Here is a 27086-nt window from a genome sequence, read left to right as displayed (position 1 = left end):
TAGTGCGAATAAACACTTAATTCATAGATCAGTAGATCCACCGGCCTTCATGTCAGCCGAGGCTTTTATTTGTATGGCTTCCGCCTGGTTACTAATGGACATTTCGTACTCTAAGCTACCTTTATGCCGGACAAACTGGATAATTCTGACATTCTTCTGAAATTTCATAGTGATTTCACTATGCTTGGTATATCGAAGGCCATTCGCATTTCCGCGGCATTCAATCAAAACGGGTTAGTTTTACTGGCCAGTCAGTTGGTCTGCCTCTATGAGCCGTCTACACCTAACGCCTAACTTTTGTCCGCAGAATTAGGCCTGTGTTCAGAGCGTAAACAGTGTCCTTAGAATCTTAGCTAGGCAGAGACGAGAAGCCTCTGAAACTAGTCGAATCATGTTCGAGCGGTTCACCGTTCTACTGGAATAAACTTGATCAGGTCAGAGCATCCACTTCAAGCAAGTCATAGTTGAGGATATTTTCATTTCAAACAATTTTCACTAGAAGTCGAAAGTTTGTTTTTGGTGACATAAGTATGGAAATATTGTTATCGATAAAAAACTCGATAACCACAGTTTTAAATCCGGGAACTGACAGCAACTCAAGTAACAGCGTGCTCTGTCGAGTTGCGGGCACGTGGGATTTTCCAATCGCTAACAGTTATCAAACCACNACGAGAAGCCTCTGAAACTAGTCGAATCATGTTCGAGCGGTTCACCGTTCTACTGGAATAAACTTGATCAGGTCAGAGCATCCACTTCAAGCAAGTCATAGTTGAGGATATTTTCATTTCAAACAATTTTCACTAGAAGTCGAAAGTTTGTTTTTGGTGACATAAGTATGGAAATATTGTTATCGATAAAAAACTCGATAACCACAGTTTTAAATCCGGGAACTGACAGCAACTCAAGTAACAGCGTGCTCTGTCGAGTTGCGGGCACGTGGGATTTTCCAATCGCTAACAGTTATCAAACCACTCTCCCGTCCAACTTTCGGCTCGTCCAAAATTATTCCAGTGCGTTGAACAAACTGCCACTGGTAGTGGGCAATGCGCACTCAGACGGAAAGTATAAGTATCTTGTGCTGGGTACAAGATAGGTTACTACATACAATAGGCAGCTGCGGTTGTCCATCAGTCAAACTGGGCTTGTTCGTGGATTTAAGATCCATTCAATCTCCTTGAAATACAGTGCTCCAAAAAATCCAGTTGAGAAGGTAACCATATCATGTGTAATTCGCGTTTTTACCCACACAGTTATTGCGTGTTCAATAGTGGGGAGGGTAAACGGGAAAAATGATCCTAATAAGAAACGTTCGTGATAGTTTAGCTGTAAAGCACTTTAGTGCGTATCTGCCATGCCATCAGAAGGAAGCACGAGAGTAGAGGCACTGTCAAGTTGCTCAAACTTACACACGGGGAGTTGAAATCCCGGGGTTCGGTTCGAACCATAGTCAGTGCCCCGGGAAAGGGTACTGCGAACGAAGTAGAAGTAATATAACTGGCGAGAATGCTGACATTGTATATTATACTGGTCGAAATTACACATACTGTTTATCAGGCATATGCGGCTAGATTCTCAGAGTTGACTTGTAAAGCCCCATCCAGATTAGCCATGTGCAAACTGTTGAGGTTCCCTAAAACAGCAGAAAAGCTGCACAATTCTCCTTGAATATCCAGAACATTCCACTGCTTTTCAGATGAAAAATTCAACACTGAACCTACACAGCTTACATTATTAGTTCTCCGTCTCCGTAACATAGTGCTGGTGGGTCCAACATGGATGTATCACAGTGAACAAACATTTAGAGGAGAAACATTGTATTATTCAAACAGGATAAACTCTGGAAATGCCAAAACCGAAGTGTGTCTGTGAAAGTGTTCTGATTGATCAACACGTCTTCTCAATCGACCTGGATAGCATGTCATGGATTCGTTCATCATTAGAGAGGATCTTTGCTTTGAACGTGGCAATTGCTTTTCTTTGTTCGGCTGCATAGTTTTGTAACTCAGCAAGTTGAGCTCGTAATGGTTGGATCGACGACTGAGTGAGGCTGAAACAACCATAGGCATAGTCTGAATGGAAGATGAGACGTGCTAACCTTCAAAGCTGCTATGTGTATCTAAGTGAATTTGGTGCATAATTACAACAGATTTAGTCAGAATACGAACCAGTACATTCAATTCACCTATGGATATTCGACCTAGGAAGTCCAACTTAAACCTCTTGCTCCCTCTCCAATCGGTTATTTTTTTCCTAGCAAGGGGGAATATTGGCGCTTTGGAGGACTTCCATTAAGTGTAGAGAGCAGTGGTCTCATGAACCTCACACCAAGTGTTCAAAAGGTCGCTAGAGTCTTCCTGGGTGACAAGCTAAAGGCGTCGGTTTGATGCTTTGATCCAATTAACTGTGGGTTCGGACCCCAAAGTGGTAGTTCGGGTGCGTCCGGCGTACACTAGTGTCACACTTGTGACCTACCCACAAGCTGGTGGGGCGGAAATGACACACCTTAGCGTAAATTTTCCGAAAGGGACACCAAGAGGCCGTCCAATGCCGCAGAGGGAGGGTAGCTAGGAGGAGGGATTTTCATGCTCAGTTAGCATAGTTGTTCCACTTATCAGAATGTTTCTCACAGCTGTCATGCCAAAACTATCCATTTGGCTGCGATCGCACATTCAAGCATCACATTGTCCAAGTGGATCTCTACTTACGGCAGTGAATCAGTGTGTCGTAGTACTGCAGTGTGGGTAAACAAGCCAGAACTACGTTGCCAGTTCGGTGCTAACGAACTTGTGCTATTCTCCAAATACTGTATTTTCCTAGCCAAAGTTCGTTTGCTGGGTAGATTTGACTGCCGAGCTTGCTCCCTTAGAGTAGTTCCTGGTAATAATCTTGAGATAGAGCCGTTCACCATTACAATTAAGTCTAGTTTAAAAAAAGATGGCCAAGTCTGTGAAGTCTTGACAGCGGTTAATCATTGTAGATGACTGAGCTAGCGTTACTGATAAAAAACGTAGTGAGACTATTGAACGCCATCAAACTGGAGTTGACCTTTGGGTTTCCGAAACTCAGGTCTGAGGAAGGACCTTTCGTTGTAGTCAACTTGTCTCATTCTGAATAGGGAAACGAACTTTACGCTTTTAAACTCGAAGCTCTCAGTTTTTTTCTGAAAGCGATGTGCCTACTTCTACCCAGCGTATCCATTAATTACTTTAACTCTTCTTCCTTGTGTACGGTAATCTCTCAAGAGGTCTCTACTGGGATGTTCTCTAGGGTTTAAGCACTTAGTCATGTGTGATGGATTAGGCTTACACCTTCTGTTCAGGAGGGTGGTCTATCTGGATGGTCTAAATTCTACAGGAAGTTGCGATGCCCGTGAACCGAAAAGCCTGTCGCTTTGGAGACACACTGTAATCCAGTAAGAATCGATGTTAGCCACACAACACATGCGCTGTTTCCATTTGAAACCTGGAGTGAACAAAAACGGGATGGTTTTTGTATTGGTTCATCACTACAGCTTGCTCGCAACACCCCAACCAGGGATGATAGAGTTTCAGCGCTAAAAGCCATCCACTGGAGCGCTCTAATCAACCTGGAGGAAGCTCGAGAGCTGAGGCACTGTCAAGATTCTCAAGCCTAGACGGAAACACCCTGAATTCTGAGGATGGTCCGAAATCACAACCCACTCTACAGTCTCTCACAACTTAGCACCCTCGAGCCTACAACCTGTTAACAATACTTCAGTAAAGTTCCCGCTGGAGTACAAGTTTAGTCGCTGAAGAACGAAATAGCCTGTTCACTTTAGTGGATTCGCGCTGATGCTGACTTCAGCCACTTTACCAGAAAGAGCTACACCTTAGAATAGAACCAGCAGGTCAGAGATAAATGACTCAACGACAAAGCTAATGAAACTCTACGCTATCCACTTCGATTGAAAGTTTTTGGTTGGTACTTTAGTCCTATGCAACTAAAACATGTAATGTAATCACATTAATCTGACTTGGGAACAGACGGTTAACTCACTTTTCTTCCTCACGTAATCGAGCTTTAAGGGTCCGATTTTCTGCAGTCCATCGTTCGAACTCTTGCTGCATGCTTTCCAGGTCTTCTTGAACGAAATCCATCAATTTCCCTAATGGGAGTGCAGAGCGTGACAAGGACTGGAGAGACTGACATAATCGGTCGATATCTTTCCCCATTTGGGCTCGTTCACGTAGTCTGGTAGCTTCATCCAGCTCTCCATTCATATACCCCTTTGGAAAGTAGGTAGTTGGGAGTGAATTTTAACAGAATGACCTTTGCAATGAGCTAGATTTTGAAAAAGAATCCTCGAATAGCCGTTTACTTAAAAGGTGACAAGTGCCTTTATTCACTCAGTTGGACTTAAGTCGCCACCGATTATCCTTGATTTCAATGAATGTGGTCCAAAAACCTTACGCACTTCACAATATTCCTTGCGGCCATCGAAGACATAGCTACTGTCCTGTGTTTTTAACAACCGCTGTTTGCTCCAGCGTAAATTACGCTCGTTTTTCACTGAGGGTGATACTGCATTCAATCAACAGGCTTCGCTGACAGAGCAGACCTAACGTAAACCTCTGTTGTCCATCAGTACCCAGCTGACTTTATACGATCATGTACAATCGCCCCAACTCTTTTCATAGCCTAAACTGGAACGTACAGTAGTAACTTATCCACGGAAAACAGCAAGTGCCGATAGTATTCTGAGAGTGTTATAATTCACTGGTTTTTACGGTATTCATATTTTTTTATTTCTCGTTTATTTTACGCATTCTTTCTCTGTGGAACTTTAGAAAATAACAATTTCGAAGTAGTGGGAATAAAAACCCTAAATGGTCCGAAAATCAGAGGATTTCTGGAATATCCTCGTCTTGGAAACCGAAGTACCAGACTTTAGCTATCCAGACGTGTTTGTTAGCTACGCTTTGCCTGTTTGCAAACACAATCTGCTAAGCTGGATGAGCTCGGACAGAATCTGTATTCCCTTCCTCATCCATGCCTCTACTCAGTGGGTCACTCATACGATTGAGCTGCTGAAAATTCCTCTTTCTGATTTAGTTATCGAAATCTGAAATTTACCTGGTGACTGTAACGGGAAATATTGTTCATTTGTAAACTTGAATGCCAAGACCTAATACTTCGTATTAGGTCACAGAGTTAACTCTGCCAGCAGCAAATGGAGTTTTCCTGTGTGGAGCTACGAACACTCATGAAGCTCCCACTCGACCAGAACAAATCGACAAGCGAAGTTTATGAACACATGATGGGAATTTACATTGAAGATTGCACACCATACTCAACTGTTTAAAAGTGATATTTCAACTTTCAAAAGGAAGATTTTCAGACGGGAGACCAGACCGCATCATTTTTTAGTTGGTACACCATAAGCGAAAGGTTCAGCTTAGTTCCAGATAAGTCTCACGAGACCTTATTTTGTGCCATTCGGGTTCAAGTAGAACATAAGGATGACGAAAACTAGGGGACTGCGCCTACCTGATGAGCCCCAAAAAGGGCGAAACCGGTCGTGGGCTGTCGACGGATTTTCAGCAACCTTATTAGCAGATTAAATGAAGCTCAAAGAAAATCGGAGAAGAAACTACGGGAAGGGGTTTCCTTTCTCCAAGATAACGCATCTGCACACACAGCTTACGAAACGGAAGAAGGGTTTCGCTGCAAGGAGCATCCACCGTACCCACTTGATCGTGCTCCCTCTGGCTGTTTTCCATTCCTAAATCTTGAGAAAAGCTTCAAAAGAAGGACAGTATTTTAACGGCCACGCATCATAATTTTTTGAATTGTTACAGAAACTGCGGAAACAATTCGCCAAGTGTGTCGAATTGTGAGACAACCTTCGGAGTCAGATGGAGAACTTTTTAGCGCTCCTCTGTAACTTCCTATAGGATGATTTCAACCCAGGTATGGGTCTGCGTCCATTCGTTTGTCATAGAGGAAGAGTCATTGATGAAATCATCTTAATTTCGTCGCACATGTTAAGCAACTGATGCAAGCAGTGTTCAACCGTAAGCTGGTCATCACTCGCCAAACCATGGCTTGATATGACTCAGTTCACCTAACATGTGAAATGAAGCAAACATCACAGCTGAAACTGTCAGCCGCAAGTACGCCGCCTATTGCGTTTTTACTCTTATTTCACCCCTTATTTTTTAACGGAATAGGGAAGAATTCCTGTATCATATTTTTCCACACGAGAGCTTTTAGCTACAGATTTCTAAATTTAAACCTGACTTAATTTGATGCAGTATAGGATTTGAACTACCAGTTTCTCGAAGTTATTAAGCGTCAATTTTTCGGATGAAGAAAACATTTGGTCTCAAACTTTCGGAAACTATGTGGCTACCAATGTTACAGACTCACCTGGGGATCAACTTTTGACTGCGATAAAATGTTCCCCGCTTCGAAGTCCTTTTTGGATTGCAGCATTTTTTTCACAAGACCACCTGGTTGGGGAAAGAAGAAAATTGACACATGCAAAAGCGGTCTGATTTCTAGGGGAGAGATTAACATTAACTCAGGGAGAAGTCATCTCAATGGAATAAAATTAGAGAGACGATGGATTTGCTAGTGAATCGCTCCTGTTATCAAATATAAAAAAACGAAAAACGGTAAGCTAGGTGCTGTAAAATAAAGAAACCACGTGCGAAATGAGATGGATTTAATCTTAACTAGATTAAACTCCCCGTTCATGATTTCACTCAAACAAATACACAGCCTGAACACTACTTCTTGGTTCATTCCACATGACATTTGAGTCTTCAAACTGTTATTTCTAGTAAGTAACATGGAGGGGTTGATGAAAATTTGCGGACCACCAGATGCTGGTTTTCTCTTGCTTCAACATCATCAGGTTGGCAAAATCTCGAAATGTTTTACGTAACTACAGAATCTTTAACAAATCTTTCGTCTAGGAAATTACATGGTATTTAAGAAATAATGCAGCTAACGCGACTTAAAGTATGACTACATTTTGCCTTAGGAATGTCACTGAGATTTATGGTTTCACTCATTGTTCTAAAGTCCGTAAAAATACACAAGGTATATATGCACCGTTTTTACTCTTATTTCACCCCTTATTTTTTGACGGAATAGGGAAGAATTCCTGTATCATATTTTTCCACACGAGAGCTTTTAGCTACAGATTTCTAAATTTACACCTGACTTAATTTGATGCAGTATAGGATTTGAACTACCAGTTTCTCGAAGTTATTAAGCGTCAATTTTTCGGATGAAGAAAACATTTGGTCTCAAACTTTCGGAAACTATGTGGCTACCAATGTTACAGACTCACCTGGGGATCAACTTTTGACTGCGATAAAATGTTCCCCGCTTCGAAGTCCTTTTTGGATTGCAGCATTTTTTTCACAAGACCACCTGGTTGGGGAAAGAAGAAAATTGACACATGCAAAAGCGGTCTGATTTCTAGGGGAGAGATTAACATTAACTCAGGGAGAAGTCATCTCAATGGAATAAAATTAGAGAGACGATGGATTTGCTAGTGAATCGCTCCTGTTATCAAATATAAAAAAACGAAAAACGGTAAGCTAGGTGCTGTAAAATAAAGAAACCACGTGCGAAATGAGATGGATTTAATCTTAACTAGATTAAACTCCCCGTTCATGATTTCACTCAAACAAATACACAGCCTGAACACTACTTCTTGGTTCATTCCACATGACATTTGAGTCTTCAAACTGTTATTTCTAGTAAGTAACATGGAGGGGTTGATGAAAATTTGCGGACCACCAGATGCTGGTTTTCTCTTGCTTCAACATCATCAGGTTGGCAAAATCTCGAAATGTTTTACGTAACTACAGAATCTTTAACAAATCTTTCGTCTAGGAAATTACATGGTATTTAAGAAATAATGCAGCTAACGCGACTTAAAGTATGACTACATTTTGCCTTAGGAATGTCACTGAGATTTATGGTTTCACTCATTGTTCTAAAGTCCGTAAAAATACACAAGGTATATATGCACATATACATATATACATATATACATATATATATATATATTCAAAAAATAGGGGGAAGGTCTTTGGTTCTTCGATCAATAAGCAAAATTCGTAAGACGAGGATTACTGAGCAACGTTCAGCACGCGAAGCTATGAGACAACGCTTGTATGACAAAAATACGTTAGCTGAACACTGCGACATAACGACCTGGAAAGTTCTCAAACCTATCTCGGGTTTCCAAGCAGACGTATAAAACAACTGAATAGCCATTTACAAAGAAAACTATACAAATTAATAAAAATACCATCAGGCGCAGAATGTGTGCTAATATGGGAAGAGGTGACATGAGTTAACGTACAATCAGAACGGGTTTTGCTGCAATAAAAGAGGACAGAAACAACCACAAGTTTCCGCCCAAGGTAGTTTCGATATTCTCACTTAACGAACTGCTCAACATGTTATATTTTTTGTTCGGGAAAGCGTGGTTTACTCACCGTGATCCTGTTGTTTCTCATCTGCATCTCCGTCACCCAGTTTCGGTCGTAGAGCGCTACCGGCAAAAACAGTCTCCTCTATCACAAATTGTGCGTCATCATCCTCGGAATCTTGATGCGCCTCGGGTATAATAAGTGTGGAAACACTTGGTGCAGAAGGGCCTGTGATTCTACAAAAAATTGTCAAGCCTTGTTTTGCTGAAACTATCGGAAACGTATGACAATCAACGAATAATTACTCACCTTTAGGTTTCTGGGCCACATTCCAAAACTTTGGTTAAATATCTTTTCAGGTGCTTTATTGACAATCGGTTCATCAAACCTCATAATCAATATCCACTAGGATCTGTGTTGAGCACCAATTTGGCTTTTTGTGGGAAGGCCATTCAATTTCCGAGGCGTCTTACATTCAGCCGACTGACCGGTTTCCACATCCCAACTTTGTACCCCCTTGCAAGCATAAACAAACTAAAATCATCCGTCAGAGCATCCGTTCCGGTTGCTAGTGAACTCACTGGCTAAAAGCGTTTGTCGAAAACAATTATTGATTTTTAAATTGAGCTCGTTTTGCCCCTTTTATTCGAACCGAACATCAGCCCTATTTGACGATGGGAACGGCATTGACTGAACAATTTATCATGAAACGAAAGGAACTGCTTGGTGCTCACTAAATCACCCGTGTCAGGAATGTTTTTAAAACGCGAACGGTACACTTCGCGGTGACTAAATCAGGCTACAAGTTACATTAATCACTGCTAACCGGTTCGAATACTTCAAGCTGAATTTTCTACGGCCCTTATAAAATTACGTTCAAACAAGGGAGTAAATTTGCCACCACCTCACATGGGATGCTAGTCCTGCTTTTAATCCAGACGCATTTAATATTACACAGCTTAATTCACTGGCCAACCCCGTGCAACGGCCATCTCACTGGAGAGATTGATTTTGACTGATTACGTCAGCCGCCGATGAGTACTTATGAAGCTATGGCTACCCCTGAAGAATATGCATTTTTGACGCATTACTACGCAGCTGCAAACAAGTCTGATACAACAAATACAGCAATTTTGGGATGATAGTGTATGCAAAGGCATTCAAAACGATCACGAATTGTCATACCTAAAAATTTTCCACTCCACTGCGATGCACTTAGACTGCAAATTTCCTACGCAGCTGTGAGAACCATGTTAGTTCACTTTGGGTGACATCTAGTACAGATTATGCTTCAGCACAGTAACCGAATATGAAATAAGGACTGCAAAAATCATGATTCCTATGACATGAGGCCTACAGTGGATTTCTAATGGTGATATAAGGAAAAAGGATGGTGCACTGAATTCCAGCCGTAAAGTTGGTCTACCCCGGAGCTTCGCATTTAGGGTGACTTACTAGCTACACACTATGTACTCCATCCTATTTCCTACTAATCGATTGTTCTTTATTGAAAGGCAGACAAAACTCAACGAAGTATGAATACTCCATAGTTTCACTGAAACAAAACCCCAACTTACCTTGCACCGTCATCAATCGTTAAGTCTGTTGGTCTTCGAACACGGGGTGGAGCTAACCGAGCACTGAAACAGAAAAGAGAAGGAACTTCACGAATTGCTGTTTCCTGTATGAGCCTAATGAAACAGCTAGCCGACCGGGTTTCGTAGTTTATGCTTAACGAAGCGATCCGACGGCTTTCGATTTTAAGGAATCTGAGTGCTCATCGTTATCATCATCATTGTCAGCTGTAATAACCGCGTACTCGTCGTACAGTGGTTGTAGCTGCCGCAGTTTCGTTCACCGATGATTTGGAGGAGGTAGGTAGCTGCGCATTGGGGGCGGGAGTTGATAAATTGGTGCACTGTCGGTGGGATGTCAAGTGGGGGAAGGGTTGGAAAAGGAGCTATGCGTTGAAGGCAATAGCTTTGATGTACGAGCGCCATTGAGGGCGCGACTGGGCTATGTCTGACAATGTCCCTAGCCATTGATGTGGCCCGTCTCGGGGTCCATATCAGAAGAAATGTTACCAAAGGTGACAAGCTAGCCTGAAATTTCCGAATTTATACAGCAGCTGCAAAACCATGCTGCTTTCCTCACGCAGATGAGTGTGTACGTACCAATCCTTCTGGTGCGTGAGTTGCTTTAAACAAACAAGGACCGTAGATTCTATTTTCCATCCCCAACATAGAAATGGGGTCAGAAACACGGCACACGTATCAATGTCAGGCTGTCTAGAATGCATGATAACCACACATGTAGTTGTCATAGCGACAGTCCACTAAAAATTAAGGCCAACGTCCTACCAACACGCTATGCCTGGATCAACGTAACCTGAGTTTCTGTATCCTCGTTCTTCTGGGTAAGTGCTACGGAAACTCCGCAGATATAAATGGATCGGCTAGGTCAAGAGTCTCTCGAACGTACACTTGCCGAAATAAATGTTATATCCTAACAGTTTTCGGAAACTTCGAATCCTCCAAGAATATAAACCAAAGTCGATTCACAACGTCAGATAGGGTTGAAAATGAAACGAGTACTTTCCTTTTGAGGTGAAGATGCTATCTCAAGTTTAAGTTTCACCAATTTCGTTTCACCGATTATGCGTTCCCATGCCACCCGCGTGTCCTGTGCAGCCTACAGAGTCCACGTTGGGCAATCACGTGAGCAAAGAGATCATCATTTGTTTTGAAAAATGCGGTAAGATAGTTGAAGAAGCTGATGATCAACACTACTTTACTCAGCTGCGACATCTTTTCGGTACCTAGGTGCCATGTCACCCGAGGAAAGTACGATGACTGAGTCTAGATAGGAGCACTAGAGGTGTAGAATTTGGATCTGAACCACAAACCTTCCGTGCAGTAAGTTTACACCTTAATCGCTGAACTGCTTGGAGCTCAAGCGGCAATGCTCACTCGTAGAGTTATTACTGCCGGCGAGTGTGTCAACACACTTGGCCGGGCTGGTCAGTCTCAGGAAACTTCTGCACACCTGACCTGCATACTGACACAAAAACCCCGAAAAAACTGTCTGCTTTGCGCAGATGTCTCGTGAACCAGTCAATTTGAGACGGCGAATTCACAATCGTAAGTTCCTCCTACTTTCCTATTATCGGTACCATTATTGTCAGACAGAAGCGATGCCTAGTCCAGTGACTTCACGAATTTGTGCGAACAGTATTTGATTCAAACTGGGAAGAGATTACCATCCGTTAATTAGAACCAGAAGGTCTTTGAATTTTGCGAAGTACGAATCCGGATAGAATGAAACAGTGTTGGGTGTACAGTGTTGACCTAACATACGCAGGTAATGTCAATAACACCAATGGTAAAAACGGAAGGGATATATCCCCATTGGTTAAACTAACTTGGGTGGTGTCTCGGATTTCCCATCCTCTTGTCTGGAAACAGAGGGCAATGGGTCTAAAATGAAGGAGATATTAAAAATGTGTTAGGTTGCATGGTGAATACACACCATGGGAAACTAAAAAGTTATGCCGTCTGGTCAAAACAATTGTTTGCATACCATCTTTTCGAATGTGGACTCCCTTCACCGAGGGAGGTCTTGAAACTCGAACCTGTGTGGGTGATTCTGCTTCTGCGGTCAAAGGTGTGCCACCATCCTCCCGCAATTTCTCAGCTGTTGAATTACTTCGGCTGCTTTGTTGACTAGTTTGTCCATGACCATGGCTGCTAAGTCGACCGCTCTCAGTTTTCGTACGTTCTTTTGAGTCTCCATTAAGCTGCAGCTGAAGAAGGGATAAATGAGGAATTAAGCGAGGGATTCAGGCTACAGAAGACTCCATCAGACCAAATAGTAAAGAAGAGTATTTGTTCAGAGACAGTGTTGCTGCCACTTCAAGCAACGATCATTAGGCTTTGAAATGAATCACTGACAATTAACCCATGCTTCATTGCGCAGATGCCATAAATTAAAAGTTGGGTTACCAGCAGAATAATTGCAATCCAGTTGTTCACACAAAATAGTCCCCATGCTTGCAGTTTGCCGTGGGAATGAACGTTCTGGGAACTCTCAAAATGAAAATCTACGGATACTGGAAAAATTTCAGACTGTCCAGTGAGGTTAGTTCGAAAGGTGTCCACACTGAAGATGATGGCTTTTACAGGCATACGTTCACCCTGTTGAAGAAGTTCTTGGGTTGCACAGGAATGAGAAAATGACACTCAGAATAGTCACGCATACAAGCTACCAAATAATGATAGGCTCGTTTGTAATATGTGAAACAACATAACGGACCCCTAGCTCTCGTGAAACGTCAACGTGATGCAGAAAGTACTGCCATACTGTAATCGACTGTTGCAACGGTAACCAGACGCTGATAAGTGGTATAATCAGCCAACACCCGATCAACACTACACAACAACAAAAAACCCTGGATCTGTGGGTGGTTTACGGAAAGCACTCATGCTCAAACTGATACGACTTTGCACCACCTCCGTGACCAAAGCGAATGCCATAAGATTGCGTTATCTCGTTTTGTGTTACCGAAAGAGCTCTGTTCACGCACTTTAACTCCTGCGGCCCCCATCTCATTCCGGAGTTAACGCGCATGGAACATTCCTCATTCACGCACACTGACCACCAGTAATTCTGTCCTGTCTTCTTCCTGAACTTATACTACTGGTGACTTACTCGGGTTGTTATCCTAACGTATCAATGATGCCTGAATGAGCTCGACAACTACCAATCTATCGGCTTGAAATTCATCTGACTCCCAGTGAATAAGGCGGAGCACCATGAGAATCAACCACATCTTTTTTAATAAATTGCACTCTTTGTATCCTGATAATACACATTTGAATACACCTAACCAAAACAATGCATTGAAGCATGGTGATCCTACTTTGCCTATCACGTATTACACTCACAATCGTCGCCAAGCCAGAGGCATGTGGTCTCTACAGATGACCACTTCCGCTATGATTGTCGATGTTAAAGGGGCTCCATCACCAAGTTCAACAATTCAGCCATCCTTCAGAAGCCCGAAATGTTGAGGATAACCCTAACTAAATATGCCATTCCTGGTAATGTTTCACCACTGTTCAGCTTTGCTTCTCACTGTTCCTTTTAGTTTTGCCACATACTATTAGAGTTGATTCCAATGTATTCTTCATCCTGGACCTGCAGCGGGAGCGGGAATACATGACCACGAATTTCGCCTCCACTCTGGTCACATCTGACTCACACGGTAGGACTGGTGTGCTCGCATCTGCTTCATACCTTTTTCTGGACGAGCTTAGTGAACCTAGGCACGGATAAAGGTAGTGGAAAACCGAGGTGGCTATTCGCGCAGCGTTTTTGTGCTGTTGGTCGGAAGCAAGCTCTTGGGTGGATGTAGAGCAGGTTTGAATGTACGGACTCATCAGATTGTTGATATGTAGCAAAAAATTGCGATTCACCAACGTCTCTTACGTTACCGTGTGCAACAATGATAGGGCATTGGGTTACGAGTACAAATAGGTCATGAGCCATGGGAAGGACAATATTAGTTTAGATCCATGTAGAATTCTGATTTAGCAACAGCTGTAAATGTCTGGTTCTGTGGAACGTTTGGTGGAAGGATTGACGTGTTAAAGGGTGGAAAATAGCTGTGAATAAATGTGTTAAATCCATAGTGTGATGCTTTCGTAAATTTCGTTGACAAAGCGAAGATCATATCGACGAAAACTTGTGTAGCAAAAATGAGAAAATTGACTGAAACTCGGAATAAGGCCTGAAATCAGTTCAACTCAATTCGGTCTTTCAAACATTGGTAGTTGACGGACGTCTGTCGGTTTGAAATGCCAAACCACTTCCATGTACACTCTACGCTTCATTGTATCCACTTATTCGGCATGGTTGATTATGGCGATAAGGGTGAGTTTTATCTCAACCATTTTTGAAGCTTCAGTTCCGCTCTGAAGCCTTAATGGAAGGGTAAATCAATGAATTGAGTATGCCAAAGTGCTTTGCACAACATTTGTTAAACTTCACCAATCTGGCCCGAAGAACGAGTGTGTGGTTAGCACAGAGAAGATGGAATTTTGAAACTGTTTTTTATTGAGTCCATAGTAGTAAATGCGATAATTGCCTTTGGTCATTAGTCAGGAAAAAATCATCGCAGCAGTGTTGCTTTAGAATTAACCATTATCTAGTAGTTGGCTCGAAGATCTGAAATCCATTAGTTGATGCATGGCTTTCTGAACAACAATGCTGCAGTCATTAATAGTGAATAAGAGCGGACCGAAAGGTCATTCGGTGCGCTTCACACCTCACACAGTCAGTCCTGGGTATTGCGTTGATTCTTTCTTTTCTCAATTTACCGGTTTATTGGAACCTCTATAACTATATATTTTGATGGGTATTCTAAATAAGATCGCACCTGGAAATGACGAGAAATATGGCTCTCAAACGAGTTCATCGCTAGTTTGGAATTACCTACTGCTTTGTGCCTAGTGGCAGGTCCATGGCTCTGAGAACGATGGCAGAAGAGGCAGTATTCCCAGCTCTCATTAGCCTGCGTATTGTTGAAAAATCTACTGATTTCAAACACATCACTGTATAGGCATGTAACGTTCCATTGCAGACCAATTAATCTAAGCAGTCCAGCTCTGATTTTCGTGCGGTTTAGGCATGCACAGACTAAAGTGTGCATGGTGATTCAGACTGTGCAAACTGTGAATCAACGTTACCACTCAGTTGAATTTGAGGTCGGGCCACGATATAAAATCAGCATAATTCCACCGTTTTAGGTGGAGCTCAAGATTGCTCAGTGGTTAAGGCTCGACGTTGCTGGTTATAAAATCTGTGGTTCTAACCCAACCTCTGCATCTCGACTGCTCCTATCAGCCTGGCGAAATCTCAGCCCTCGAGCTTCTTTTAAGCAGCATGGTAGCATGGCACCAGAAGGGTGTTACAACTGGGCGATTATTAGTATATTATTAAGTGTAATTGATTTTTACCTATGATATGGTTACTTCGATGTAATATCGGTTTCGCTTTGTTGGACCCACTGACGTTACACTGCAAGACAGTGCTGGCAGTTGCGTGCAAACTCACGGTTTTTTCAAGCATTTCTAGTCTCTGAGCTCTTCACCTTATGTGCAAAAGACATATATATAGTGGGAAAATTTGAAGTCAAAACCCAGTTTATTGAATAAGGTGTTATAATTTGACGTCCCAGTTGCCCTGAGAAGCCATTTTCAGTATATATATGTTGTCTACGCTGCGTAAAAAATTTAAACGGCGCCAAGTAAGCCCAAGGACACTCAACTCGGCCACACTTTTCTACACGCATTGGTATGATTGTCAGCCCATCTGAAGGTAACTTAACGAATCGACTTTATTTGTTCGCTGTGCCTGCTCAGAAAAAGGCTATAGAGTGGTTAAATCACTCATTATTCCAAACTCTTATTAAGTGTGCTGTTTGCTTGCATTAGAACATATATGTTAGAAAGAGTCTTGATAACTATCACTCAATAGATTTTCGTAATACGCGCCATGCCTATTAAGTATTCTGACTTCTGATTAACAGACCATTCTCCCTTTGGTGTTGATTTTTTAGGCTAAAACCTTTGGAACGCGTAACTATGTGCTCTTTTTAAAGGGTTTCTGTCTCGTTCGCCAAGTCTCAGGGGAGCGCCGCCGTTTTTTACTGGTTCTCAATAAAGCGGTGTGTAAAAGTACAATTTTTTAGACGTCATCTACCAATAAGCTTAAGCCAATTTTTAGTTGAGTGAAGCTGATCCACACAATACAGAAAATGATTTCCAGTAAGTCTCTACTGAATGCGAAGCGAAAAGGAAGACTTGATAATTTGATCACTGATATTTCTTGATTCTCTCTGAAGTGTTTACCAAATGGAGTTTTTCCAAATTTTAGATTTCGCAGGTAGCTGTCGCATTGCCTTGGTCAGCTCAATGTCAAGTTCCGGTGACTTGAGAACAGAAATTACGTATGTATGCTGGAAAGGCATGGCCGTCTTTAAATAAATACCAGGGAAAATGCGAATCGTGCACAGTTTGGGCAGATTCTGTCAAACCCTGTGAGTGTTCATTGCTACCGAAAAACTTATGCCTAACTTAATGCAACAAAGAGACAAAATAGAGAGTTGAAGTCAAATTATTCAACTTGATCAGCGCAAGCTGACGAGAAACGGTCCCACAAATGGAACAATTGTCACTTTTATTTATCTGCACTTTATTCATCCACAGGACAAATCGCGTCACCGTCTTTCTAGGAAGTTGCACAACAGAAGCGGTAAGATAAGTTAGTGTGAACAGTTCTGAAGCTACCCGACAGGTCCATTTGAAAACATAATATTAATGGGTATTGCTCAGCGGTCCGCCTCTGCCGCTAAGTCACTGAAAGTTAACCCGTACAACCAAGATAATTGGTAGGATATTTGAACCTTGGAGATTGTTCCATGCAATATAGTAAATTCTGCCGCTGACGTTTCTAACCACAGCTCCCGAGGCATGTTGGCTATACATGTCATATTTTGATCATTCCATGCTGAAAATCTTTGGAATTATCTGGTTATCCTTGAAGCATCAATTTTTAATTATACAAGTCGCATACTTGATCCGCTATGCAATCGAGGAACGGACGTGGAGTCACAAACGCATCCATCTTTTTTACAATGAAATGTCGTAAAGAAGTCAAGCTATATTTCGTCATTCTCAAACTTTTTGTACACAATTTTGTCCACAAACCGCTGGTGGGTAGCAAATTAGTTAGGTAAAATCTCTTTATCGGTTCCGTGGCGCATTAAAAGGAGTCGATCATTACTCCTGGCGAGCTGAACCACCTCCTCGTGGTGCCGACCGGGTAGCCTGGACGTCAGTCTAGGTGAGCTAAGAGTTTGGCAACTCCAGACAGGGCCAACTACCATGATTGGTTTCAGAGTGCTGGTTACTTTCTATAATGTACACTACGAATCATCTGGCGCCTCCGCACCAGTTCCAACCAGTACACAGGAGAGACTCGTTGGGTTCACGTGTGAGGAATGTGGCAAGTGCTGCAAATCGAAAGCTGGCTTGGTAGCCCACCATCGAGTTCACAACAATGAAGGTGTTGGCATGATCTTGGTTGTCCAATTGGCCTGCGCTTATTGTTCCCGCCTTTTTCCGACGAAGAGTGGCCCAAGTCAATATCGCCGGCACGCACACCCCACCCAGCATAATGCAGATAAGCTTAGCCGTGTGAAGTATTCCGGTACCCGCTGGTCCCAACAAGAGTTACAATCGCTCTTGCGCCTAGATAAAAATTTATATCCATCTTGTGGCACGCAAACCGCACTGTTCACGGGACTGAAGCAGTATTTTCCTGGTCGATCAGCTATCAGCATCAAAACCAGGTTACGGGTGCTTAACTGGCAAGCACAACAGGACGAATCAGCATCTGATGGAACTAACCAGACTATCGGCCAAATGGCGGTATACTCGTCAGAAGCCGATGACTACGGTTCAAACAAACCGTAGATTGCGCCGTGTCACTCTTGCAATCCCACGCTAACAGGTCGCTTGCTAGTGTTGACCTTCTGGCACGTGAGCGAGGGTTGTAGTCTTGGCATCATGACACCGGAACAAGTCCTGTCGCTTCTGGACCTCCACGCCTCCAGGACATATCCATACACCTGGAAAACTGTATCCCGATGCCGCCGTCAGTTACCCCATCGGGTCCCGGTCAACCGAAAGCAGATCCGCCGAGCCATCTACGCTGCCATCCAAACCCTATACCACCAAAGACGGAACGATTCAGCGTCTGCTGTGCTCGATGGGTCATGAAAGGATTTATACAAAAGTAACTGCGGCCTACCTATGGATTTCGAGCAGTATTGGAAACAGGTGCTCTCAGCTCCAAAGCACGTGGATAACCGACCAAGTCGCATAGTAGTACCACCCGAATGAAACTTGACCGATCCAATTACAGGAGAGGAAGTCGGCCGTACGATCCGTTCAATGGGCAATTCGTCCTCAGGCCTCGACAAGCTCACGCCCAGGATACTCTGCCGGTTCACTGCTAACATGATTACTTGGTATTTCAACCTACTGGTATTATCTGGGGGTTGTCCCCCAAATCTGTGTCGTGCCCGTATTACCCTAGTTCCGAAGTTCCCGAATACGACATCACCGGATCATTTGTGACCGATCTCCGTGTCATCCATTCTTGTTCGTTGCTTCCATAAGGTGCTTGCTGATCTTTGGAGTCGTAGATTGCAATAGTCCTCACTTACGTTTGCAGTTTTGCATCGAGACGGCTGTTTGGAAGTCACATCGCCGTTGCATGCAATGCTTCGTCACTCTTCAACAACTGCTTCTAACCTCAGCTGGCGTTCGTTTTCGTTGCTTCCATAAGGTGCTTGCTGATCTTTGGAGTCGTAGATTGCAATAGTCCTCACTTACGTTTGCAGTTTTGCATCGAGACGGCTGTTTGGAAGTCACATCGCCGTTGCATGCAATGCTTCGTCACTCTTCAACAACTGCTTCTAACCTCAGCTTGGCGTTCGTTGATATCTCGAAAGCGTTCGATTCGGTTTCGCATGACACAATCGTCATATATGTCGAGGCGTTTGGAGCACCGTCACTTCTAGCTTGAGAATGTCGTAGCAGTTTTCCCCGCTTCCGAGGTTCACTGCCACAGAGGTGTGAGGCGAGGGGATCCACTCTCCCTATTCATTATGGCAGTGGATTAGGTTCTTGGATTATCGATGCCGCAACTGATATTCCAGTTTCATGACACCTTAGTTGATGGTTTTGCCTTCGCTGACGACTGAGTCGTGTGAGCAGAAAGTCAGGCACGCCCTAAAGAGGTGCTTGAAGCTGCTGCGGTCGAGTTGAGAAGAGCTGGTATGAAAATAAACCCCCGGAAGACGAAAGTGATGGCTATTTGTGGGGACAGGAAACATCGGGCAACAGCAGTTTTGGTCGAACCATTTTGCTTCGCCAAGGAACTAATAACTCCTCTGGGTCCGACAGACACCGTAACATATTTGGGCATTACATTTACTCCCAAGGGGAAGGGGGTCTTCAACCACCGACAGCACCTGCTCAAACTACTCGAAGAGGTGACGCGTGCCCTGTTGAAGCTGTACCAAAGAATGGAGATCACGAGGAACTACCTGATATCGAGGCTGACATATTTGCCCGTGGTTGGCCAAGTTGACCGAAACATGCTCAAAAGATTGGACAAATACCTAAGGCAATATCTTCGTGGCTGGCTACGTCTACCGAAGGACACACCGATCAGCTACATACATGCTGGTAAAAAACATGGGAGACTTGGTAACTCAAGTCTGAGTGCAACAATCCCGACGCAGCGGAAAACGCGTATGGAGAAGCTCCTTTCTACTCAGTGCCGAGTACTACGCAATGCGGTCAACGACTCCGCATTTAGCAAAATTGTTCGGGATCTCGGCCTCCCGATCCGAGTCCATGATGCATGCGTAAACACCAAGCAAGAGCTGGTGGCTGCTTGGGGTGATGGTCTGCACAACAACGTTGACGGTCGTGGTTTACGAGAATCGGTCGCTTTGCCTCTCTCGACTCGATTGCTCGTATTTCCAAAACGAGTGTTTCCACGGATATTTATCCGCGGTATCCACCTCCGATGCAACCTGCTCAGGACAAGAGTTAGAAGCGCTCGGCATGGTCATGGTGGCCAGACAATCTTACGTCGTGGAAACTGTGGCCAACCGGAGAGTTTGGTGCATATTTTGCAATCCTGCTAGATCACACATGATGCCAGATGTACTCGTCATAATCGGGTTGCAAGGGAACTTGCAAAACTTATCCGTCGACTGGGATACACCGTCTTTGAGGAATTGAGAGCATATATTTCGACGTCCTTCATCAAACTCGACCTAATCGCTGTTCGAGATCACCGTGCAACTGTAACAAACGTCAGCATAGTCTCGAATGGGCGTGGGGTGACTGTGTAGAATGAGAAGCAGAAATATTGTGCTGATGAATATTCCCTCGCCATAATCTCAGCCCTACATACCATCGGTTGTGATGTCGAGTTTTTGGTTCACCAACCGATGGTCATCTCTTATCGAGGGATCTGCTTTCCTCATTCCGCTAAGACTGTTATTGGACTGGGACTTCCTAAGGTCGCAGTCAGTGACTTGTGTTTGCTTGCCATTTTGGGCTCTCTGTATACTTATGACACTTTTATGCGTGGCATATGGCGTTGAATGTACATTTTTGCCATTTGATCTCACATCAGACCCAGTATGACGGACACTTTGCGCCCGATTTGCGAGTCTTCACTGAGTTAGCGTCTACCGCGCCTTGAAGAGCATTCAACATTTTTTTCTCCTTTCTTCGGTTGTTGGTCTTTAGAAGCGTGTTTCCAAATCAAAATTTTTACATACCTTGAGATTCATCTCATATGACTGAAACTGTTGTTGGCATGAATCCGAATGAGACGTTTCTCTCTTCTCTCCCATATTCTCCTGTTACCCTTTCGCATTCGTCGCTTGCATTCACTTTTAATGTTTGTGACTATGCTCTTCAAAAATGAATGATGATATTAACATAGGCGCAGCTAACTGGCAAAATTGTGTATTTTAACATTCAAAAGAACAGAAAAGACGGTAATATATGTGTGGTTTACCAGATTGAATTAAACCGCGGTGATTTGGCCACGTTTAACATAATGGGACACGAAATGCGTTGAGGGGATTCTGGTGAAAGTAGGACAACGTTCCTATGAGATTATATTCACAAAAGCCAACTGCTCTGGGGAAGATGTTTCCAGTTGTGGCACTTTTAAAGAATTTTTTCTTGCAATCAACTGCAACTGGTGTAAGGGTAAACTGACTGGGTCGTAGTTGAGTCGTGGTTGAGTATGGGTAAGTGACACCTCTAAAAAACATCTACTGGTCTAGTATATATATATATATATATATATATATATATATATTGCTTTGCTAACATGTCTGTATTGATGCTTGTGTTCATTAGTGAGTTTGCTCACTGGTGTGGTATTAATATTTCTCTTGATGATACGAAAGGGACACAGTAAGCCCTTGTGGTTAAGTGTCCACGAAATGTATTGGATGCCCATGTAGATGTGCCAAACAGACTCCATTGGCGTTCCATCATCCAGTTTTGTTGCTGATCCAGTTGTGCAACACTTTGAAGATGGAGTTGGTCAAGTTTCGAATTATAAAATTGCTTGTGGCTGTCACATGACAACTGATGTTTCTGCAGGTTCTGTCGACAGTTTGTTGTTGCAGAAATGCCCAGTCATTGAGTTGTATAGACTATCAAGATTCATGTAAGTTTTTTTATTCCTGATGTGATGTTTTATGCGGTTTTGCCGAAATGTTTGCACCAAAAGTTAAAAAAAAGTTAAAAAAAACAGTGATACAGTTAGTGGAGCTCGATAGACGAAAATGCCTATCACCGGTTTCTTGTTTGTTAGCATTAGACAAGGGGTTGATAGAGCGTTCGAGTTCTTAAAAGGCGTAGACCTTCTAAAGTGGTCTCACTGTAAAGTGAAGCCGGTCATAAAAAGAATCCGAACCTCAGAGCGACAACATGTAGCAAATAGCCATGTAGTCAAGACACACTCATCCGCTGCAATACCAAAGACTAAACAAAGTCATATGGACTTTGAGAAAGTCAGTCATGTTACAGTTCAAGCTGTTTGAGAAATAAATCGTGACGTTTAAGTTAGTTGACCATCTTCTTAATATTTCAACAACAGTCTTCGTTCTTAAGGTTTTGTATGACCCTGGTTTTAATCAAAGCAGTGAGGCATGCTCAATCAGTTGAATAGCATAGGATGTTTGAATTACTGGTGCACGCAGTGGTGTAGCAAGAGTCCGTTGGCGTCGTAATAATACCCGAATTTGAAGTATCCGGCTTGATTCGAAGCGGCTTTTTGCTTGCTTCTTCCAAACAACACCATAAAAACAAAGCAAGCGCCTATTGAAAGCCGCATAGATGGTTTATTGCGCGCGGGGGGGGGCATATCTGGAATCTCGGAACAGACAACATAAAAAACATGGAAAGATGAATAGGGGCTAAAAGAGCATTCACGTTGGAGGAATCAAAAGTGAAAATAATTGAGACCAAGGCAAATACGATCTACCTTCTGCTCAACTAGCTGTGGTGTTAGTTTCCCGTTTTCCTTAGGACGCGCACGGACGTTGGTCTTTTGAAAATGTTCGGTCTGCTTGGACTTATCATTAGGTAGCTTCTTGTCTGGCTTCTCAGTGATGTCCGGATGACGATCACCATGATCTGCTTCAATAGCAGAAGCCTCGAGTTTACCTTGTTTTTGATCGGAGGTGTTGATTTCCTGCTGCTTTGTTCGCCCCTTCTTGTGTAATTGCCTTGCATCTCCACGTTGCGTGCGAGCGACGCAATCTTCATTGTCCAACTGGACATAGCATTAAAAAACTTGACTTACTCCTTTGTTAACTATACTGGCAAGCAAGTAAAGCATTTCATTGGTTTTCTCCGGTTCTTTTCCCGCGATTACGCTCATGATACGCACAGGTATCACATAACCGTGGGCGATTGATAAATAATCCACAAGCTTCTGAAGAAAAGCCAGCTTGGAATCTTTATCTTTTACATTGTCAGCGTTCAATTCTTCTGAACTAAACAGACCTTTCATCAGACCAGTTGTCCTAATAAACTAATTTTTCACTAATCGACAACCACGTTTAGGCCTACCGTCGTGCAAATATCATGTAAAAACCGGAAAGGAGGCCTTGAGAGAAGTTTGTCCGTCAATACTGGCTTCTTTATGATTTTTCCCAGAGTGTCTTGTGTACGTTTTATTATCTTAGGGTCAACATCCATAAGGACGCGAAATATTGGATGTACGCATCTCAACAGGGTTTAATCAGTGATGCAGTAAAAAAAAGTCTAGTTCAACGAACTCAAGCCCTCATAATAGGTTTTCACGGATTCACGGATTGATACACAGGATCGAGGTTTTTACCCAAGTTTTCCGGGTCGGTTTCATTCTTGTCGGTCAGCGGCTGTCGTTCACTTGAAAGGTATAAGTGAAAAAAGGATGTGGTACTGCTCTTTATGTAGTAGTAGTATGCTTGCCAGCGGGTTACGTGGGTAAAATTAGGTGAAATTGAGTGTGCGTAAGTGGAACGCCGGAGGCTATCAGACTCGGGCTGATACTTAGTTGAGGTTGGTTAAACCTCTGAAGCCGTTAATCAATACTACTTTTGAACCAGGTTTTCATTTAACGGTTCCGAGTTTGTTTCAGGTTGTCAAAGCACAAGGCGTAAATCACATTTTAACAACTTATCAGAATTCCAGCCGTAACGAGTGACGAGAAATCCTCTCAGCAGTACCTTAGGGAGTTCGATTAACTTTTGTTGCGGCAGGGAATCTAGCTGGCTAACTGTCTGCGTCTGAAGCAGTTGTCGATGAAGATTTAAAATCGTTACCAGGCCCCGTCGTTTGTGTGATGTGAGTTTGTGCAGGAAAACACAGTACCTCCGGAACATGTCTTTGCTTGGAGACAATGAATAAGAATTTTCAACGCGACTAATAGCTCCCTTGTTCGGGCGTTATCGCAGCTCCGCTTAAAAGTGTCTCCTCATTCTGGATGCCGCTCGGGTGATACATCCATTTATTTCGTCTGATCAGTGTTCCTTAGTTTTGTTGCATGATGAGCAGCCTATCTTAGCGAAACCTGAATTCAGCAAGTTAAGGAACTCATGGCTCCACGAATAGAATAGCCTCATGAATTTCCACATCGCGTTGGGCACATTTATTCTCGCTCACGAAATATGTTATTATATTCAACAGTTTTTATTTGTGAGTACTCTCACTTTTTCTGCTACCAGCACCACTTGAACAGTCGCTCCCCCAATTCTGCAGTTATCGTTACCTTGCAGGCAGGCCATACAAATATTTCCGGATTTCCCAATTATGAAGGACATTTCAATTTCTGAAAACCGACCTGCCAGCCTACTAGTCTTACGGCTGACGCTTGTCCTTTCTGACGCCCATATTCCTCTGTAGCTTCTTGTCACTCGAAAACATCAAAAACTTGAACTGGGTCGATCAAACGACTAGCCCGTGTGTATTGTAATCATTGGAAATATGCACACTAGCCGATCGTCTCAATTCCGAGTCGGAATACTTTACCCACATCTACTGACTGGGTTGTCATTCACTAGCACAAAAGCCCACTGCCAAATTTTACCCAGCGCTGAGTGTTCCCTGCCAGGTCAAAAGCTTTGTTGGAGTCAGAATGAGTTTTGAAACGCTTCTACCTTTCACATCAAGGTTCGAGTGACATCCACAGGTCTACGGTGGAGAACGGCTTGTGAGGCCGATGAGATGAAATAGTACGTGCATTCAAGAGGTACACGTCTGGAACATGAATTCAAGAAGCATACATCCGGAACATCGTCGTTGCGTTATTTGTACTCGATATTAGGTCACTGTACTCAGAATAAACGCCGCCAATTGTTTCGCAATTGATATTACCCGTTCCCTATCGTTGGTGGAGACTTTAATGATTAAGTTTGTTATTTCCCGGAAGCCGACATTGTCTCTACCCCGCGATCAATGTATGCACAGGCCAATTTTGGTTACCATATTCATCATCAATATGTCCAACTAGTCACCATTTACTTACTTTTTTATAACATCGCGAAACGGACTGGATTTTACATCATCCGGTTTTTGTAAGGAAATCAAACAAAAACCGTAACCTTTTTGGAAATCCCGGTCCTTATCGGGCAGCTAAATTTTTCGCGAAACCCCAATGTGAAGAATAAAAAGCTTTGCATAGAAATGTTGCTTTTTCTGGCTGCATGCTCAAAACAGGAACCACTGCGTCTTAATTTTATTAATATTTTTTTGGCTAATCTCCAGTGGTACTTTGCACAACAGTGTTGCTTTAGACGGATTCAGGTATGCTCCTCGAGAGTTTGGTCGGTCCCTGGTGTCCATTATTTACGGTATTTGAGGTAATAAATGGTCACAGGAAGGATAATGATGTATTTATGCGTGAAGGGGGTTTTACAGGATTCGTATTCGTCACCAGTGGGTGCAACCTAAATGTAGCAGGCAGCCAGCGAAACCAGGAAGGTTCACGAGTCCGAAAAGGATAGTAGGTCTAGCGCATTTGCTACTCTGAAACACTGCGCGAAGCCCCGGTTGGCCAGTACGTTTCTGTAAAAGGGGACACGGAAACCATCCCCTAACCACGTCCTACTACACCGAACGCACTAAGTAGGCCTCAGATTATTTGTGCGACCGACTTCCGGTGAATCGCCGGATAGCCGAAGGGTCGAGCGCCCACAGTGCTTCAAGAAAGTAAGAGAAACAGTTGTGTAAATAGCAGCAGATTTGTGCCGACGAATTTGAGCAGGGCTTTACCACTTATGGCAGATGCAATCAACGTGTAAGGTGCGCAACGCGTTGATGAATAAGTGACGCGTTTTACTGTGTCAGATGATATGCATTCCTCGTGAAATCGGATGGTTGTCCACGCTGCAGTCGGTGGAGGGAAATTACAGATAAAAGTTTTGCCAGCTGATAGCAGGTAGCACTTTTCCGATGTTTCTCAGATTTGTAAATTGTCGATAGTTCAGACACTGCCAACCTATTCGGGTGAGGCTTTTTAACGCAGGGGATAGATAAAGCCCTGCACGCCCTTGATCATAGGTTGCACGGGTACTGATCATCCAATTTGTTGTGCTTCTGGAGGGCGGATAGTTTGCTCCTGTGCTTAAAGTGTTTGGATGTTAATGGACACGAGTTGTGAAGAAGAGTGAACAAGTTTGCCTGGTTCAAGGCGATGAAACGGGAAGGCATTTACCATCGCTTCAGGGAGAACAGCGTGTCTTACGCGAAAATGTGTGATGCATGCTTGGTGGTGGTCTGTCGAATGACTTCGTCTGCCAGTTCCCTCATTTCGAGGCACTTGAAGCTAAGACCCTCAAGGTTGTGCTACTATCGTGTTGGAACTAACAGGTTGAGGTAGGCCAGTGTCAACTAATTTAAGGTCCATTTGCAAACCTCTTGTCGCTGCCAGGCGGTTGAAATCTATAAAATCTCTAATCACACAACTTGTAGGGAGCGTACCAACTGAGTCATGCCCAGCCGTCACAACATGAACATAGCGAACAACCACAAAACGGGGGAGAGGTGGGATCAATGAGAGAGGCTTATCACGCGATAAATGATCGCAGATTATGGAAAACAAAAGAACGAAACAATGGTGCATGAGGTACGCGTGGTTCGATGATGGAACTGTTTAACTTATACTGAAGCTGAACAGCCGTTGCTGGCCGTTAGCGATATTGAGCGATTGAGCAATATGTAAGGGTTACGGAAAGCGCAATTAAAGATGATGAGATGAAGATATTCAAAGTTGCGACAAACGGCAAAATTCTTCCCAAACATATGGTTTAACTTTAAACAATGTTGATCCACTGGTATCATTCTCGAGCGGAGGTCGGCGTAGAAGTTAGGGACATATCAGGGACATACCACATATCCTTGAATGACCCCAATATTGATCGTAAGCAGATGTACTTTCTGTCTACAAATTGCGTTATTTGAGTCCTGTCAGATAAGAGGCAAGCCACCAAAATACGGTTTCAGTTATACC

General features: G+C 43.2%; 1 protein-coding gene across 1 annotated transcript; it reads right to left on the bottom strand.

Moving 5' to 3' along the window:
- Nucleotides 1–1811: 1811 nt before the first annotated feature.
- T265_13139 (hypothetical protein) lies at nucleotides 1812–23118 on the bottom strand (the record flags this gene model as incomplete). Its single annotated transcript, XM_009167390.1, has 9 exons — nucleotides 1812–2047; nucleotides 4018–4247; nucleotides 7322–7452; nucleotides 8484–8653; nucleotides 9995–10057; nucleotides 11839–11893; nucleotides 11997–12219; nucleotides 22575–22865; nucleotides 22896–23118. The coding sequence occupies 9 exons, from the start codon at nucleotides 23103–23105 to the stop codon at nucleotides 1885–1887; spliced, it is 1536 nt and encodes a 511-aa protein (XP_009165654.1).
- Nucleotides 23119–27086: the final 3968 nt, after the last annotated feature.

The sequence above is a fragment of the Opisthorchis viverrini genome (genome assembly GCF_000715545.1).
Source record: "Opisthorchis viverrini unplaced genomic scaffold opera_v5_39, whole genome shotgun sequence".
NCBI lineage: Eukaryota > Metazoa > Platyhelminthes > Trematoda > Opisthorchiida > Opisthorchiidae > Opisthorchis > Opisthorchis viverrini.
The sequence above is the reverse complement of the archived record's forward strand: the minus strand, read 5'-3'. Positions and strand labels throughout refer to the sequence as shown.